The sequence below is a fragment of the Sciurus vulgaris genome, assembly GCF_902686455.1.
Source record: "Sciurus vulgaris genome assembly, chromosome: 1".
In the NCBI taxonomy this organism is placed as follows: domain Eukaryota; kingdom Metazoa; phylum Chordata; class Mammalia; order Rodentia; family Sciuridae; genus Sciurus; species Sciurus vulgaris.
This window is the reverse complement of record NC_136461.1, coordinates 45,846,854-45,861,782: the sequence shown is the minus strand read 5'-3', so window position 1 is coordinate 45,861,782 and position 14,929 is coordinate 45,846,854. Positions and strand designations below refer to the sequence as shown.

General features: G+C 40.9%; 1 protein-coding gene across 9 annotated transcripts in view; it reads left to right on the top strand.

Annotated features, from left to right (window-relative positions):
- Positions 1–14,929, top strand: part of DAB1 (DAB adaptor protein 1) — a 400,428-nt gene that overhangs the window by 252,635 nt on the left and 132,864 nt on the right. For all 9 annotated transcript variants that reach the window (XR_013757496.1, XM_079101840.1, XM_079101839.1 and 6 more), the window contains exons 3-4: positions 5,465–5,604; positions 13,442–13,540. Coding sequence is in view for 8 of the 9 variants with exons in the window: in XM_079101840.1 (XP_078957966.1) it covers positions 5,465–5,604; positions 13,442–13,540 (239 nt within the window). In the remaining variant the exon portion in view is untranslated. The remainder of the gene's footprint in view (positions 1–5,464; positions 5,605–13,441; positions 13,541–14,929) is intronic.

Genomic DNA, 14,929 nt, shown 5'->3' with positions numbered 1-14,929 from the left:
TTTTGGTGATCTTTAAAAAATACACATCTCAGAGTTACCTTGATCTCCTGGGTCCTTCCCACTGGTGCAGCATCTCATGGGTGGGCTATGGGGGTCTGTTGCTGCTGAAGTTATTTTTACAGTTGATTCTCCATTATACTAAAATTTTTAAATTGCTACAGAAATTAATTGGCTTGTCCCCTAGAATGCAATGTCCGTGAAGAGGAGGATATTGATATGCTTCATTCACTGCTGTATCTCTATAGCATCCTGCAACACACTGTAAGCTCTCGTGAAGTGTTGAATAAATGAATGAATCAATTAACGAAAACCTTAAACTTCCCCCAAATGTTGCCAAGATGTTGCTTTAATCTAATCCTCAAAGAAACCTGGCTCATTTATTGCTCTTATGACCTAAAGAGGGACCTCTAGAAGCCGTAGTGTGGCTTCCTAGGCTCTTGGTGGCCAGTCTTCTCTCCACTCTGACAGTATCACTGTGGCCATGCACTCTAGCCCCCTGTCTTGCAGGCACCTTGTCTTTGGCTCACCCCACAGCAGTCCAGCCAAAATCTGCAGGGTGGTGTTTATAGAGACTCCCAGGGTGATTCTGAAACAGAGCGAGGGTGGCTTGCAGTCTAACCCAGGAAGCTCCCTGCCTTCAGTTCCTCTGCACAGCATCTCCTTTGCTTCCTTACCTGTTGGACCTCCTGCTTTCTTACCACCCTTGCCCAAAGGTCTCTTCCTCTCCATAGCTCTTCCTGATTCCCTCCACTGAGGACCAACAGCGTTTCTTTTCCTTCACTCTATCATGGCCCTCGCAGCCCTGGTCATGTTTTGTTCAGCCACGTATTCACCTGTGTGTGTTCCCTTTTGAAATGTGGCTTCCTCCAGACAAAGGAGGAGACTTCACTCACCTAGCGCCACCCGAAGCCTGCACAGCATCTTGACCTAGAACCCTGTGACCCAGCATGGCATATAAATGGTAGTGTCATTAGGGGTGCTCTCAGTGATGGTCCCCCTCAATACTTTTGAGAGAAGAGTAAATAGTGCTGGTAATAAGGTGGCAAGACAATAGGTGTGTGAACTGGGGATTGTTCTAGACAGGCTGAAAGTGTGTTCACCCAAGTAACCATGGCCAGTGTTGACTGAGCTTAGTCCCTGTCCTGTGTGTCACTTATTTAACCTTCCCAGTCACCCCACATGGGAGCAACTGTTATCTACAGTTTACATGTCTACAAAAGTGTCGCTGTCTATCAAGGGACTTCCCTACCATAATATAACTAAGGGAGTGGCTCAGATGACTGGGACCTAACAGCAAAGCTCCTGTTTTAGACCCTTCAGCCCTGTTGTCTCCCAGCAGAAGAGTTCAGGTCCTAGAGTAGGACAGGAAGAGAATCTGTTCCCAGCTCAACTGGAAACATCTGTTGGTTACCTCTCTGGCTGTAGTTTATCTGTAGGATTATAGCAATGCCTGTTTCCAGGAAAACATTTGTAGGTTTACTCTAGGCTCCATAAGACCCCTATCCAAATAGCTGTGGCACAAAGTTAAAAGTGCTAAGTAGAGTGCAGGAAATCACAGGAAGCTCAGTCTCAGGGTTATTAAAACCATGAAATTTGTGCAAGGTCTGGGTTCAGATTAAGGCTCTGGGTTTTAATAAATATTTCTCCAAAGGAAATAGGCAAATGAAATAAAGTGCTTTCTTGCGTTCAGCATCCTTAGTCCTTAGGGAAATGCAAATCAAAACCATAGCAAGACATTGCTTAATATCCACTAAAATTGCAAAAGTAAAAAGGCAGACAATAACAGATGGTGGAAAGAACATCCAGTAGAGAAACTGGAACTCCTAATTTGCTGATAAGATGGTATAGTCACTTTGGAAAAAGTTTGATGGTTTCTCAAAAAGTTAAACATAGAAATACCATATGACCTAGCAACTTCTTTCCTAGGTAAAATCCTAAAAGATTTGAAAATGTATATCCACACAAAACCTTACAGACAAATGTTTTAGCAGCATTATTCCTAATAGTCAAAAATGGGAAACAATCTCAAATCTGAATGTGCATTGACTGATGTGATATAATTACATAATGGAATAATATTCAAGAAAAAATAGAGAAGACATGAATTACCAAAACATGCTGATCTAGACAACATGCTGCTGCTAAGTAAAAGAAACTAGATACCAAAGACCATGCATTAAAAAATGCCATTGATATAAAATGCCTAGAAGGGACAAATCCGTAGAAACAGAACTAGTGGAATGGAGAAAAGGGTGTGACAGATCATAGACACAAGGTGTCTTTTTGAACTAATGAAAATATTCTGAAACTAGATAGTAGTGCTGGCTGAATAATTTTGGGAATTTCCTAAAACTACTGAGTTGCATTCTTTAAAAGGGTGAATTTATAGTGTGCAAATTATGTCTCAATAGTTGTTATTAAAAACATAGACTCTTCGGTTGACTCTGGGCATTGATGTTGTCTTCTTTAAAATCATTTTCATTAGAGAACCTAAGTCAAACAGCAGGTGTAAAGACTAAAGAAGAATTCAGCTGAAGTGACACTCTTGGCATAGTGACCAACATAGTAGATACATGATAACCGTGACCATTTTGATGGTGTCCCTTGAACACCTGGCCTTTCTCATATCCATTCTGAAGCATGAGGTCAGTGGTGCTTTCAACCTAATAGGCTGGGATTCATGATGCTTAGGATGCATGAAGACTGACCCTGTCCCTAACATCCTCAAACTGTATGTGCCTCTAGTAGAATTACAGCCTTATGGCTGGGATATCCATTATTTATTTCTTAACTAATATAACAGAGACCTTGTTCAAGATGTGCTCATGAAAAATTACCCTTTTAATGGTGGAACATTTAATGAGAAACTGGATTATCTACTGCCTAAGTGCCCTTCATACAAATTAGCTTGGCCCTGGGTCCTAATCTAAATTGGGCTCCCTACTTTACTCTAAATGGCCTAATATTTTCTTATTAATCTCTGCCCTTGTTCACCTGATCTGGCTCTGCCTCCTCTTATCAATCTTTCTCCTCAGCAGAGTTCTGTGCCCTGACACATGTTTCTTAAGGACCTCTTTATATCTGACTTATGGACAGTTTTCTTTTTTGGGGGGCATGAATGGGTGCTGCAAGTGTTTTTTCCATTTTCAAGTCTTCTCTCCAACCCACAATGGAGTTTTTATTCTGCCAATGTATTTACATATAACCTTACAGATTTGGACCAGATATGTTTTCGTAGAAGGTAAAGTTAGGGCTTTATAGGGTAGTTAGATAGATGGGAGGCAATTAATCACAGTGGTTAAGAGAATGGCCTTGAGAACACAGAACATAAGCAAACCCTGAGCATGGGCTTGGCATAGGACAGATCTGGGTCATGACCTTCTCAGTGAACTTGGACAAGTTACACTGCCTCTCTGATTCAATTTCAGTGTTTGCTCTCTACCTCTAGGAATTTTTCCCAGGAACATTGGTGCATGTAACGTGCTTTCTGATAGATGCTGTCTGGCATGGTTATTCCAGTTAAAGTTTGGGGCAGGGGGTGTTTCAATACTGAATGGAGCACTATCAGTAACTGAGAAAGTGCAGTGTGTTGAAGAGGCAGGGATAGTATTTGAGATACAGATAACCTTAGATCAAACCATAGGTGACCCCAAGCAAACTTTAAATAGTGAGGCAGGGAGAGGGGACCATGGGACCACAGACTTTATCATTTAGTAGATGCCCATCAAAGGTATATGGCGGCAAATGTTCTCCACTCTAGTGTTGGCTATGCCCTCACAGAACTCTGTGAAGTTTAATTTTTACATTTTGATAGTCTCTGATTAATCACCTGTGCATTCTATTTGCTTGATGGAATATTGCTCAAAGGCTTTAATAAAGTAAGAGTCACGGGGTGCTGTGGATTAAAATGACAACAGGAAGTGGGGGACCACAGGTCCAGGCCTGGCCCTGCAGAACTTCTTCCTCTGGGCCTCCCTTATGCCAGCATCCTGGCCTCTGTGTGCTTCTCGTACTGGACCAATCATAAGTGGTGACTACTACCAGTAGTAGCAAGCTCACCATGAGAATGAATCCATGTTTTGCAAGTAATTATTCACATAACCTACTTAACCTATGGGAGATCTTTGTCCTCACTCAGCAGATGAGGGACTAAGGCTCAGATGGTTTAATTGACTTAGGAGGGAAACCTCTTACACACCTAGCATAATGCTCTATACAATTTTATTTGCATCACCAAACCTTGAGCTTCTGGGGGCACTGATTTTTGTCTCTATCTGTTGCCAGTGAGTAAAATAGTATTTGGCATAGAGGAGAGGCTCAGTAAGGGAGGAATGAATAAATGAATGAAGTGAAATCCATGTTTTATTTGTAGAAAAGCACTATAGTGATTAGCTATTGCCATTGGACTTTTTGTTTTAGGCAGGTCCTTGGGTAACTCTCAGACCCCACCATGGAAAAGCATTTGTTTGTACATCACATAGCTAGAGGAAAGGGACTGAATTCTCTCTGATGTCCTCACTGCTAAGTCTCTGACCACAAGGGGAGGCATGATTGAGGAGGAATCAGGAGCTGGAGCTAATGAGTATCTGCAGGCTAGTGTGTTCCCAGTTCTGAGAACCAGTGTGCAGTGCCCGGACCACACAGTGGGCAAAATATGATGAGTTTACAGAGGGCTTTGAATGCCTATGTATGCAATGTATTTCTGACTCTGCGAGCCTGGACAAGCTGCCTGAGTTCTGTGACTGTCTTAATTACCTGGAAAAACGGAAATGGTTTGGTTGACGTGGAGCATGGATATAAAGTTTATGAAACCTCCTGCATGTAGCCCTTGCTCAGCTCACGGCGACTTCACAGTCCTAACTTTATGGGGGTTTGTTTAAACCCATGGTTGATGGGTCTTAGCAAAATATTATGTTAATAATTATTGAGAGGGCCTGTTGCAAGGTATGGTCACTCAGTACCAAGTAGTGTGAAGCCGATTTCCCTACACACATGAGTTAGCAGAAGCGATATCATAAAACCATTTTTGGATAATCGTCCTGGGTCATTACTTGATACAAACAATTACCCTTGAGTTTCCCTATAAAACAGCCCATGGAATTGGGTGCAAGGAAGGTCTTGGACCCTAGCCAAAGCACTATTAAATGTTGGAAATACTGGAGAACCATAGCTGATGATTTTTCAACAAGACTCTTGGACGTGAAGTCTTAATAGGTGATTCTCATTCAACACTGAATCAGATGCTTTATATGAATTACCAGATTTATTTATCTGCGTGCTTCATTGGGATGGTTACTTGTAATTTTTCTGCCTAAGAAAGCTGAGGCTCAGAGAGAAGTAGTTTGCCTCGGGATTTCAATGGATAGAGGCAGAATTGGCATTAGGGATATCACTAATTGAAGCCAGATGGAGACAATGGGGTCTCAACAACTTCGTGTCTGAATCTTCATTTCTCTGTTTTCAGGTCAGGATCGCAGTGAAGCCACTTTGATAAAGAGGTTTAAAGGTGAAGGGGTCCGGTACAAAGCCAAACTGATCGGGATTGACGAAGTTTCCGCAGCTCGGGGAGACAAGTTATGTCAAGACTCCATGATGAAACTCAAGGTGCCGTGCAGATGTCATTCAATTAGCCATGGCTTCACATGAATAAGGGGACGAGATGGTCATCATCATTATGGCAAATAATTGTGTTTGTTTGTTGGTAAATTACTTTGTTCATGATTTACTTATCATATTTATTCACTGGGAAGAGATTATAGTGTTTCTGCAAATGTTTACTGAGTACCTACTGTATGGAGGTATTCTGCTAGACCTTGTTTTATAATTCTTAAAAAATTTTTTTTGTAGTTAAAGGTAGCCAGTATGTCTTTATTTTATTTGTTTATTTTTATGTGGTGCTAAGGATTGAACCCAGTGCCTCACAAGTGCTAGGCAGGTGCTCTGCCAGTGAGCTACAGCCCCGGCACCTTGTTTTATAATTTTTGAGAGCATCCTTTTTTATCCAAGTATGTCTTTATTTTGTAACCCATGCAAAAACAAGAGTACAAACTTAGCAAATTGTTTAGTCTCTCACATTTTTTGAATTTTTTCGTGCTATATTTTTGATTTTTACATATTTTGTCATATGGTAAAAGATGCTAAGGTGAAAGCTGATTTTATTCATTCTTGTAATTTCTACTAAACACTTTTTTAACAGGAAAAATAATGTTTTAAAATCGGTACATAACTAGATGTTAGAATTTGGAGATGTCACAAAGAGGTTTTCTTTGTAATTTTATAGTATATTTAATGCCATAAAAAAGCCTTTCACTAAGAAACTGACAAAAGAAATTGGGGAAATTTTGAATATACAATGTGTATATGAATTATACACATAAGTAATCAAATTGAAATTATAATTTATGTAGTTTCATATCCTATTTTTTTTCTCATCTAATAATGTATATGAGCATTTTTGAACCATATCTTCAAATACTCCATGAGGACACAACTTGGTCAGTGAAATATTTTTAAGTATAAGAAAAAAATGAAGGAAAAAAAAAATCACCAAGCCTGGCCAAAGGTTTAAACATTAGGTGAGATAAAGTCTGTAAAATGCCCTCTGTATCACCTGTCCCTTCAGATACTTAATAAAACACAGCTTATTTTTGTTCCCACTGTTTCTTAGGAACATGTATACGGAATGCTAAGTTTCCTTATAATATGACTATAGGAATTAGGATTTTAAGAACTCTTGATTTTCTACTATATATCCATTAGCTTCTCTTTGTTTTTTAAGCTGTTATATAAATAAATGCTGTTTTAGCAGTTCCATATCTAATATAAGGTCCTAGAAAAAAGATAGAGAAGACATCAAAATTGTAACTGAGATTTAAGGGTAGTCCAATAATGAGCCCTTTTCTTCTAAGTTTACACCTGAGTGATAATTACAAAAGGTTGTTGGCCAGGAAGAACTCTACCTCTCAGCTCTGTCACTGATGGTTGCTGGCCTGGAGGACCTGACTTAGATCCACGGCCATGTGGGCATCCTTGAATGAGACAGGCTATCTCCCTTGGTTTGTGGAAGAGTTGGATAACTACATTCTTGATTCCCCAGCCCCTTTCCTACCCCAAAGTAGAACCCATAACTTCTGCATGAAATCAGATCAGAATGCAAATTGTCTATGAGCAAGTCAGTGGCACACAGAGCCCCAAAGAGGTGAAGCCTCTTGTGTTCAACTTCTTCCAACTTCCCTGTCAGATAGTTACATCTGCCACCCTAAGGGGACTTGGGAATAAAGTCCTGGATCTTGATTATTGCTGAAGTTCCTCCTTATAAATATGAAGTCCCTCCTTATAAATATGAAGTCAGGCCAATAAATAGCAATATGTTCCTGACAAACTTTAATTAAAAAACATCAGGAAAACGTCATTACTTAACCCTCCCTGTGCATAGACTTAGTTCCCACCCAGAGCCACAGGTCAGCTGAGAAGGAGAAAGGAGTTCAAGCATCTTCCTTCCTCTAGCATCCAGAAAATTGCCACTCACCATGCACCTGTCACGGAATGCCTCATTGCACATCTACCTTCTTGGAAGCTCTGAGGTCTTAGTGGATGTGAAACAGAAGTTCGCCTCTATTTCCTTAAGATTCTCCCTCAAGATTGGGATTGGGCCAAGTCAGCTGGACCAGGCCTAGCAATGACTGTCAACCTTGTGTGTGTGTGTGTGTGTGTGTGTGTGTGTGTGTGTGTGCGCGTCCAGAAGGCACCATACCTGCAATTTGGTGTTCCATCTGTCACCCCTCATAACTCTGACGTCCCCAAAGCCCTGAGTGTTTGTCCTGCCATAACATACTCCTGTCAGGTGCGCTGAACTCGTCGAGGAGTTCTTGGTTCCCAGACAATTGTGTTTCATTATTTGCAAGTTGCTAAGAGAATGTTGACATTTGGGCTCCCAGTGGTTTTTCTTCAGGAAACAAGGGAACCTTAATGATCGATTCTCTATTTGGCCACCTGCCCAGGAAAGTAAGAGAAAGATAAGAACAAAATGCCTCTTAGCCTTAAGAAAAGTCCCCCTTGCCATAGGAGAAATGAAAAAATTAGTTCTTTTTTTCCAATAGGCTTCCTGAAGCTGGTGCATTTTCCTGTCACAGGGGCTTTTATCTTGGATTACAGAGGTTTCAGAGGGGATTCATGTTGTGAGCGTGAGTGGCGCTCCCTGGGTCCCAGGCCCAGCATCATCAGCATCGTCATTGTCATTGTCGTATTTCAATTTAGAGTCAACAAGGCACTGTCACATGCATCATCTCTTTTGATCTTATGAGGTAAACATAAGCCTCTGTTTGTAACCAACAAACTTGAGGTTGCAAGAAGCTGAAGTATGTGCCTTGACATCTTCATTGAATGTGAGACCCAGAACTCAAACCTAGGACTCCAGGGGCCCTGTGTTTGACAAGACTTAGTTTAGCTCTTAATTATATTGTGTTTTGCAGTTGCATTTAATTCATCTTGATTCATACCTTGGTTTTAATCTCCTACCAGTAAGCTACCATCTAACAGCCACAGTCATTGACTTCTCAGGTAATCAACTTTCAGACATTGGATAAAACAGTAGTAATTGACACCAGGGGAGAAGATGCCAACTCCCAAAGACAGTGCCCGGAGAGCTGTGTACAGAACCTCAAGTATGTCACCCAGGATCCTGGAAGGCAGAAATCACCCTGAAGAGGTCAGATGAGGACACTTTAGTATAGGAGATATTTGCAAAGGGAAGGCAAGGTGGCAAGGCCCCCAGTCTCACGATAGTGAGTGGCTGTTCCATTCCTAGGAACCTAGGGAAAAAAAAATCTTTACTAGGAAAATAAATAGGATAGATAAGGAAGGCCCCTTCTGAAAATAAATAAATAAATAAATAAATAAGGAAAAATGCCCCAACATCTTCCTCTTTCCACCCTCTGATCTCCTGTCTATATCTTTCATGACAGAACCTAACTAGAAGCCAGAGGGAAGGAAGCTCTGGACACCAGGAAATATTGTCTGCATGGGGCTGTCTCAGGGCACAAAACTGTACAGAGAAACACATTTACAGTCCCTTTTTAACTAGAAAAATTAAATTTAAGATGAATTATTTTCCCCCTAAGATTGTAAAGCTAGTAATGGAGTTGAGAACAGAGGTCAAGTTTATTATGTGGGGCTTTCTTGAATAGCATCCTAAGGTTTTCAGTATGCATATTTGTAGTCTGTTGTGTTTACTCATGTGCTTTACATGCTCCATGGAGGTCGCAGTCATGACATTGTGTGCATGCTCCTTGCTGAGGGAGTATTCTCCAAGCCCTTTCTTGTACCTTATCTTAACTGATGGTCACATCACCCTCTGAACTGAATAATCCTGCCTGTTAATCCTGCCTGGCCTGCCTGGCCCTTTCTCTAGGGTTGAATTCCTCCCTGAAGACACTGTTTACCTGGAACTCTTTGGGGATGCCTTCGTCAGCCATTCATACAGTGCTTAATACATGATGTTGCTCAAAAATGTCAATAATAGTTCTGGTGATAATGATAACTGTCATGGAATATTGTCCCCTGAATTCCATGCTTATGGTGGTGAGCACACAGTTCATTTAAGTGTCCCAATGGTTATAGGGAAAGAAATGTGATTCTCATTTTAGAGTTCCTCTTTTCCACTCACCTATCTTCAGAAACTTTGGGACACATTTTAGTATGGCATGCTTCATTCATTGCATGGTCAATTTTTAAAAATGTTTCCCAGAAAAAAAATCTCTTTAAGAAGAGAGAGTTATAGTAGAAGGACCTCCTGTATTTAGAATCAGAAAGATCACTGAATTCCAGTTCAGTGACTTCCTTCTTTAGGTTTAGGGACATCATTTTACCCTTGATCTCATGTTTCCTCCTCTGTGAATTGAAGGAGATAATTCTTACTTCTCAAAACTGGTATGGACTAAATAATATGACATATAAGAAAACTTCTAACATAGAGTAGGCACCAAATAAACTGTTCGCTGCCCTAATTTCCTGGTTTCCAGTGGTAACTTATGGGGTCAGATGGCTGATCTTGGGTACAAAGCCCCAGATGGCATCTACATAGGCATCATCAACTCCCCAACCAGGGCTATGTTCTGCACCTCCACTAGTGCTACAGTGGATAATCTTATGGGAGAAGATCCCCTGAGGCATGCTGTGGTGGCAGGTCTGCCTGGATTTAGTGCAAATTTTCAGAGCTTTATAAAGCAGAGTCCTGTTTTAGAAGAGAAACATGCCTGATAAAGTTGGACTTTTATTTCCCCAAAGATAGCATCATGTGGGTAGTCCTTCTCTCTTTTATTTATCATGTAAAGTCAATACCAGCAGCCCAAGCTCTAAGGCTGCAGGAACATGCATAATGGCTCTTTCCATTCTTTTTTATATATCACCATCTTATACCAGAGAGTCTCTGATAGGTACTTGGAACCAGCAAGCACAGATGGCCTTGATATCTAGGGGGCACTGCCATGTGCCAGGGAGTATTGCTATCTGATATTCCAGGGATTATGAGGGCTCTCTTGGGGTTGGAGACCTTAAAGCTAGTCTTCCTGGCAAAAGGTGCAGCCCTTTCCACACTCTATCCTGAGACATCCTTCCCTGGAGGAGTAATGGAGGAGGGGCTTCCCTCTCCTCTGAATCAGTCCTCCCAATCCCTTCCTCCGTAAGGGGCTCTCCTAGTCCCCTTGTGTTGCTAAAACAAAATACCCAAGACTGGGTAATGTTTAGAGAACATAAATGTATTTCCTCACAGTTCTGGATACTGGGCACTCCCAAGATCAAGGTGACAGCAGGTTCAGGGTCTAATGAGGGTCCAGCCTCTCTCTTCCAAGATGGTGCCTCGTTGCTGAGTTCTCTGGAGTGGATGAACACTGTCTTCATGTGACAGAACTACAAAGATCAAAAAGGGAACAATGCATTTCCTCAAACCTTTTTATGAGGGCTGTAATGCCCTCTTTGAGGGTTTTGCCCTTGCGACTTCTAAATGCAATCACATTGGCAGTTAAGCTTCAACATATGAATCCGGGGAGACACAATCAGACCACACCAAGGGGCTGCTTACTCTGTCTGTTGTCTGGATACTTGAGGTTGAAGATTGGGATGTGGTGTGTTGGCAACATATGTTATTTTACTCAAATCCAGCCAACAATACAGATTTCAAAGTCAAATTTTCCTAGGTTCAACATTTGTCTTGACCTCTCATTTACTACCCATATGAGGAAAAGTCATCTCATTTCTCCTTGAGTGCCTGCTGTATGCCACACCCCATTCTCAGCACTGGGCACATAAAAGAAATAAAGTTCATGCACTACTGAGCTTTCATTCCTCTGGACAAAGACAGACAATCAGCCACTGACTATGTGATATGCCAGATGGCAGTAAGTGCCAGGAAAAGAGAGCAGAGAAAATGAATGAGATGCAGTTTGGCATGAAGAGGATTCTCTATTGGCTAAGGGAGTCAGAGAGCACACTACTGAAGGAAACAGGAATTACCTCTGAGATTCCAAAGATGTACATTGACCATTCTGCTATGTTCCTTAAGAGTATCCACAAGGAGTTCAAAAGCAAACAGCACACTAAGGAATCTAGAAATCATTGAATGAAAGAGGTGTGCATGCAGTGGGTGAACAAAGTGCTTCACTCTGAAAGAAAACCACAGTCTTACCACTGAGAGCGCAGTCATTAGTGCTGGGGCTTGAAGGGAACACTAACTCGGAGAGACCAGGATCATTAGAAAGAACACACCTGTACAGAATAATTATTGCTACCAGCACAAAGTTTGGAGGGTTGAGTTATGGTCCCAGCTTTTCCCCTAATTCTCTGCTGTCTCAGGACTGCCCACCACCTTTTGAAGCATTGTTTTTGTCCTCCTTAATTGGGAAACTTGAATTCATTTGCTTTAAGGTTTTCTCTGACTCTAATGTTCTGTGTGTCTATGAGTAAGCATGTTTGAGAATGAGTGAGCAACAGATGCAGGAGTGAATTTCCTACTTGTAGGCATCCAAGCTGGGACTGGACCACAAAGTTTTCATGTACAGTTATATATTACTAGAAGTTTATTTTTATTAATTTGTACAGCATACCAGGCATCATGCTAGGTACTTTACAAAAATGTTTAATTCTCGTAATAATGCAAAAGAGTATGTACACTTAAGGAATTAGAACTAATAGGCTAAGCCGTTGTACAAGATTACATAGAACCTAAGCCTTTCTCATGTCTCTCCACCACTACACATTCCCAGAACCTGGTGCTGAGAACATACTCTTCTGAGAACATCACAGTCTCCTAGAAACAGAAGTCAGTATCATTTTAGACTTCTCTAGTTCTAAAAGCCCAGAGCAGTAACTGCCAAGAGGTGGACTTAATCTTGCCATCCCTTTAGGCAAACATGATGAGAGGTGAGGAACTTCAAGACATCTAATGCAGAGTCTGCAACAGCCCTTGGTGTAGGCCCTGGAAATACCTTTACTCTCCTGGTGTGTCCTCGTATGGCGCCTACTTACCTGGGACACAGAGTCTACTTTAAAAAACAAGAATCTTTACTCATCACATGAATCTTATCAGTTTTGGGAATTGGTCTCCAGATAGTCCGTATTTATTTAGCAGCTATTTGCTGAGAACTTGCTGCCCTCCAGGGACTATTGTAAGCACTAGGGATAGAATACCAAACAAGGTAACATTCCTACCTTTTGTGACATTTGCCTTTTTGACAGACAGATAGAGAGAGAGGGATATATACATGCACATACACACGCATATCAGTTTGTAAAAAGTTTGAAAAAGTACGGAAATAGATGTTTTGATAAATGGAAGGCATTTGGTGTTTTTCTTGAAAGTGTAGGAATGATAAGGGAAAAAGATAATGGAAAATGCAAAATGTCATTGGATAAAAATTGCAAGCAGGAGGTGATGATCATGTTTTTCCAAACAAAAATAAAACAATATGGTCTAGCATCTTTCCCTTTATTTTCTTGCTAATCTGTAGGATTGATTTCATTCAAAAGTCTTTTCCAGAAGTACAAAAATAAAATCACATTTAGGCATGGATCTAGTGAGTCACCTTGATTTAAAATATTAAATCCATATCCACCATAAGATACAGTAGAAATATTATTATGAGGGCCATATTTGGGATCCCCAACTCTAAGCCAAGTATGTAGGCACACAGACATTGTTTAAATCATGGGTTGTCCAATGAATGAATGTTCATGTACATATTCATACTGTGTTGGAACAGCCAAGTCATGTGTTACCTTAAGACATCCAGCAGATGTGAGCACTTTGTGCACAGACCATTGTGGGCCAGAGGGAAAGTGGCCTGCATGATTGGTGGCACTGGTTGATGGTCTCTGACGTGCCTTGGGGACCAGAGGGAATTTTCAAGTGAAAGCACAAAGGTAAAAACCATGTCCTTCCTTTCAACAGGGCGTTGTTGCTGGCGCTCGTTCCAAAGGAGAACACAAACAGAAAATCTTTTTAACCATCTCCTTTGGAGGAATCAAAATCTTTGATGAGAAGACAGGGGTAAGTGAAAGAATCGTGTGGCGATGTGAAATTGAGTCCATTGACAGATGTACCCTTAAAAGCCCTACTCTCTGGGCAGGAATATCAAACAAGCACAAAAACACATAAAGCATCTGACAAACTTGATCAACTGTGATCGTCCATCAAAGCAAGTCTCGTTGCTGACTTGGCCACAGTGTGACTGCACCGCGGTTCTTAGAGTGTGATTGTGATAAAAGTGTCACACCATGCTGGTGATCTTAGGAGAGATTGATAAGCTTTGAAAAGCGGTGGTAATGTGACAGTTTAAGTTAAATTTCTTTGTGTGTTGGCAACTTTGATGACATGCATCCTACAGGGAGACGCATGTAGGGTCTTTGGACTGGTCAAAGCATCCAGGCTTTCTTGAGTTTAACCCGTAGCACCTTACAATTGTTGTAATCAAAAAGAATAAATAGAGTTCTCAGTCTTAAAAATAAAATCTATCACCGCCAACCAGGAAACGTAAGGGTTGATATGTTTTTTGAACCTACCAAAGAAGTGGTTTGTGTTTCCATCAACCTTACGGCTGCAATTAACTCTCCGACTCATCCCCAGAGCTTGCCTGACACCGTTGGTCTTGCTCATCGATGGTAGGGAAAAATGGAAAAACCTTCCATGATCTGTTGTACAGAGAGAGCAACACACCAATGCGTGTTTTTCTTTAATTCATTCAGTATTTTGCAGCTTATAAAGCACCTCCATGTGTATCACCTCCTTTGAACCTTCCAAAGATAATTTATCAAGCACTTTATAAACAATGCTCAACCAGCTGAGTTATTTGACCTTGGTCACTTTGCAGTTTTATTTTCTCTTCCTTGTTCTGACTAATAACATAAGGGTGGTAGGGTGATAATTTAAAAGTGAAAATGTATTTTCTTGAAAAAAAATGAAACTATAGAAGAATTGCTTCTGAATAACTAGTAATAGATATTGACCATAACATTATTCAGAATAACCAAATGAGGAAAGCAGCCCCAGTGTCTGGTGGTAGATGAATAAACAAAGCGTAACATCTAAATAGAATGGAATCTAAGGCAGAAGGAAATTCCAGCCCATTCTTCAACCTTGAAAGCAGTGTGCTGAGCAAAGTAAGCTAGGACAAGAAGTCAAGGCCTATGCGATCCCACTTGCATGAGGTACTCAGAGAGTTGAATCATGGAGATAGAAAGTGGAATAATTTCCAGGAAAAGGGAAGATGGGGAGCTATTGCTGGCGGAACATGAATTTTCGGCCTGGGAAGATGAAAATGTTCTGGAGGTAGATGGTGTTGACAATTGCAAAAAAAAATGTGAATGTGCTTAATGCCACTGAGCCAGACACTGAAAATAGTTACTCTGGTAAGTTTTATGTATGTATATTTTACCATGA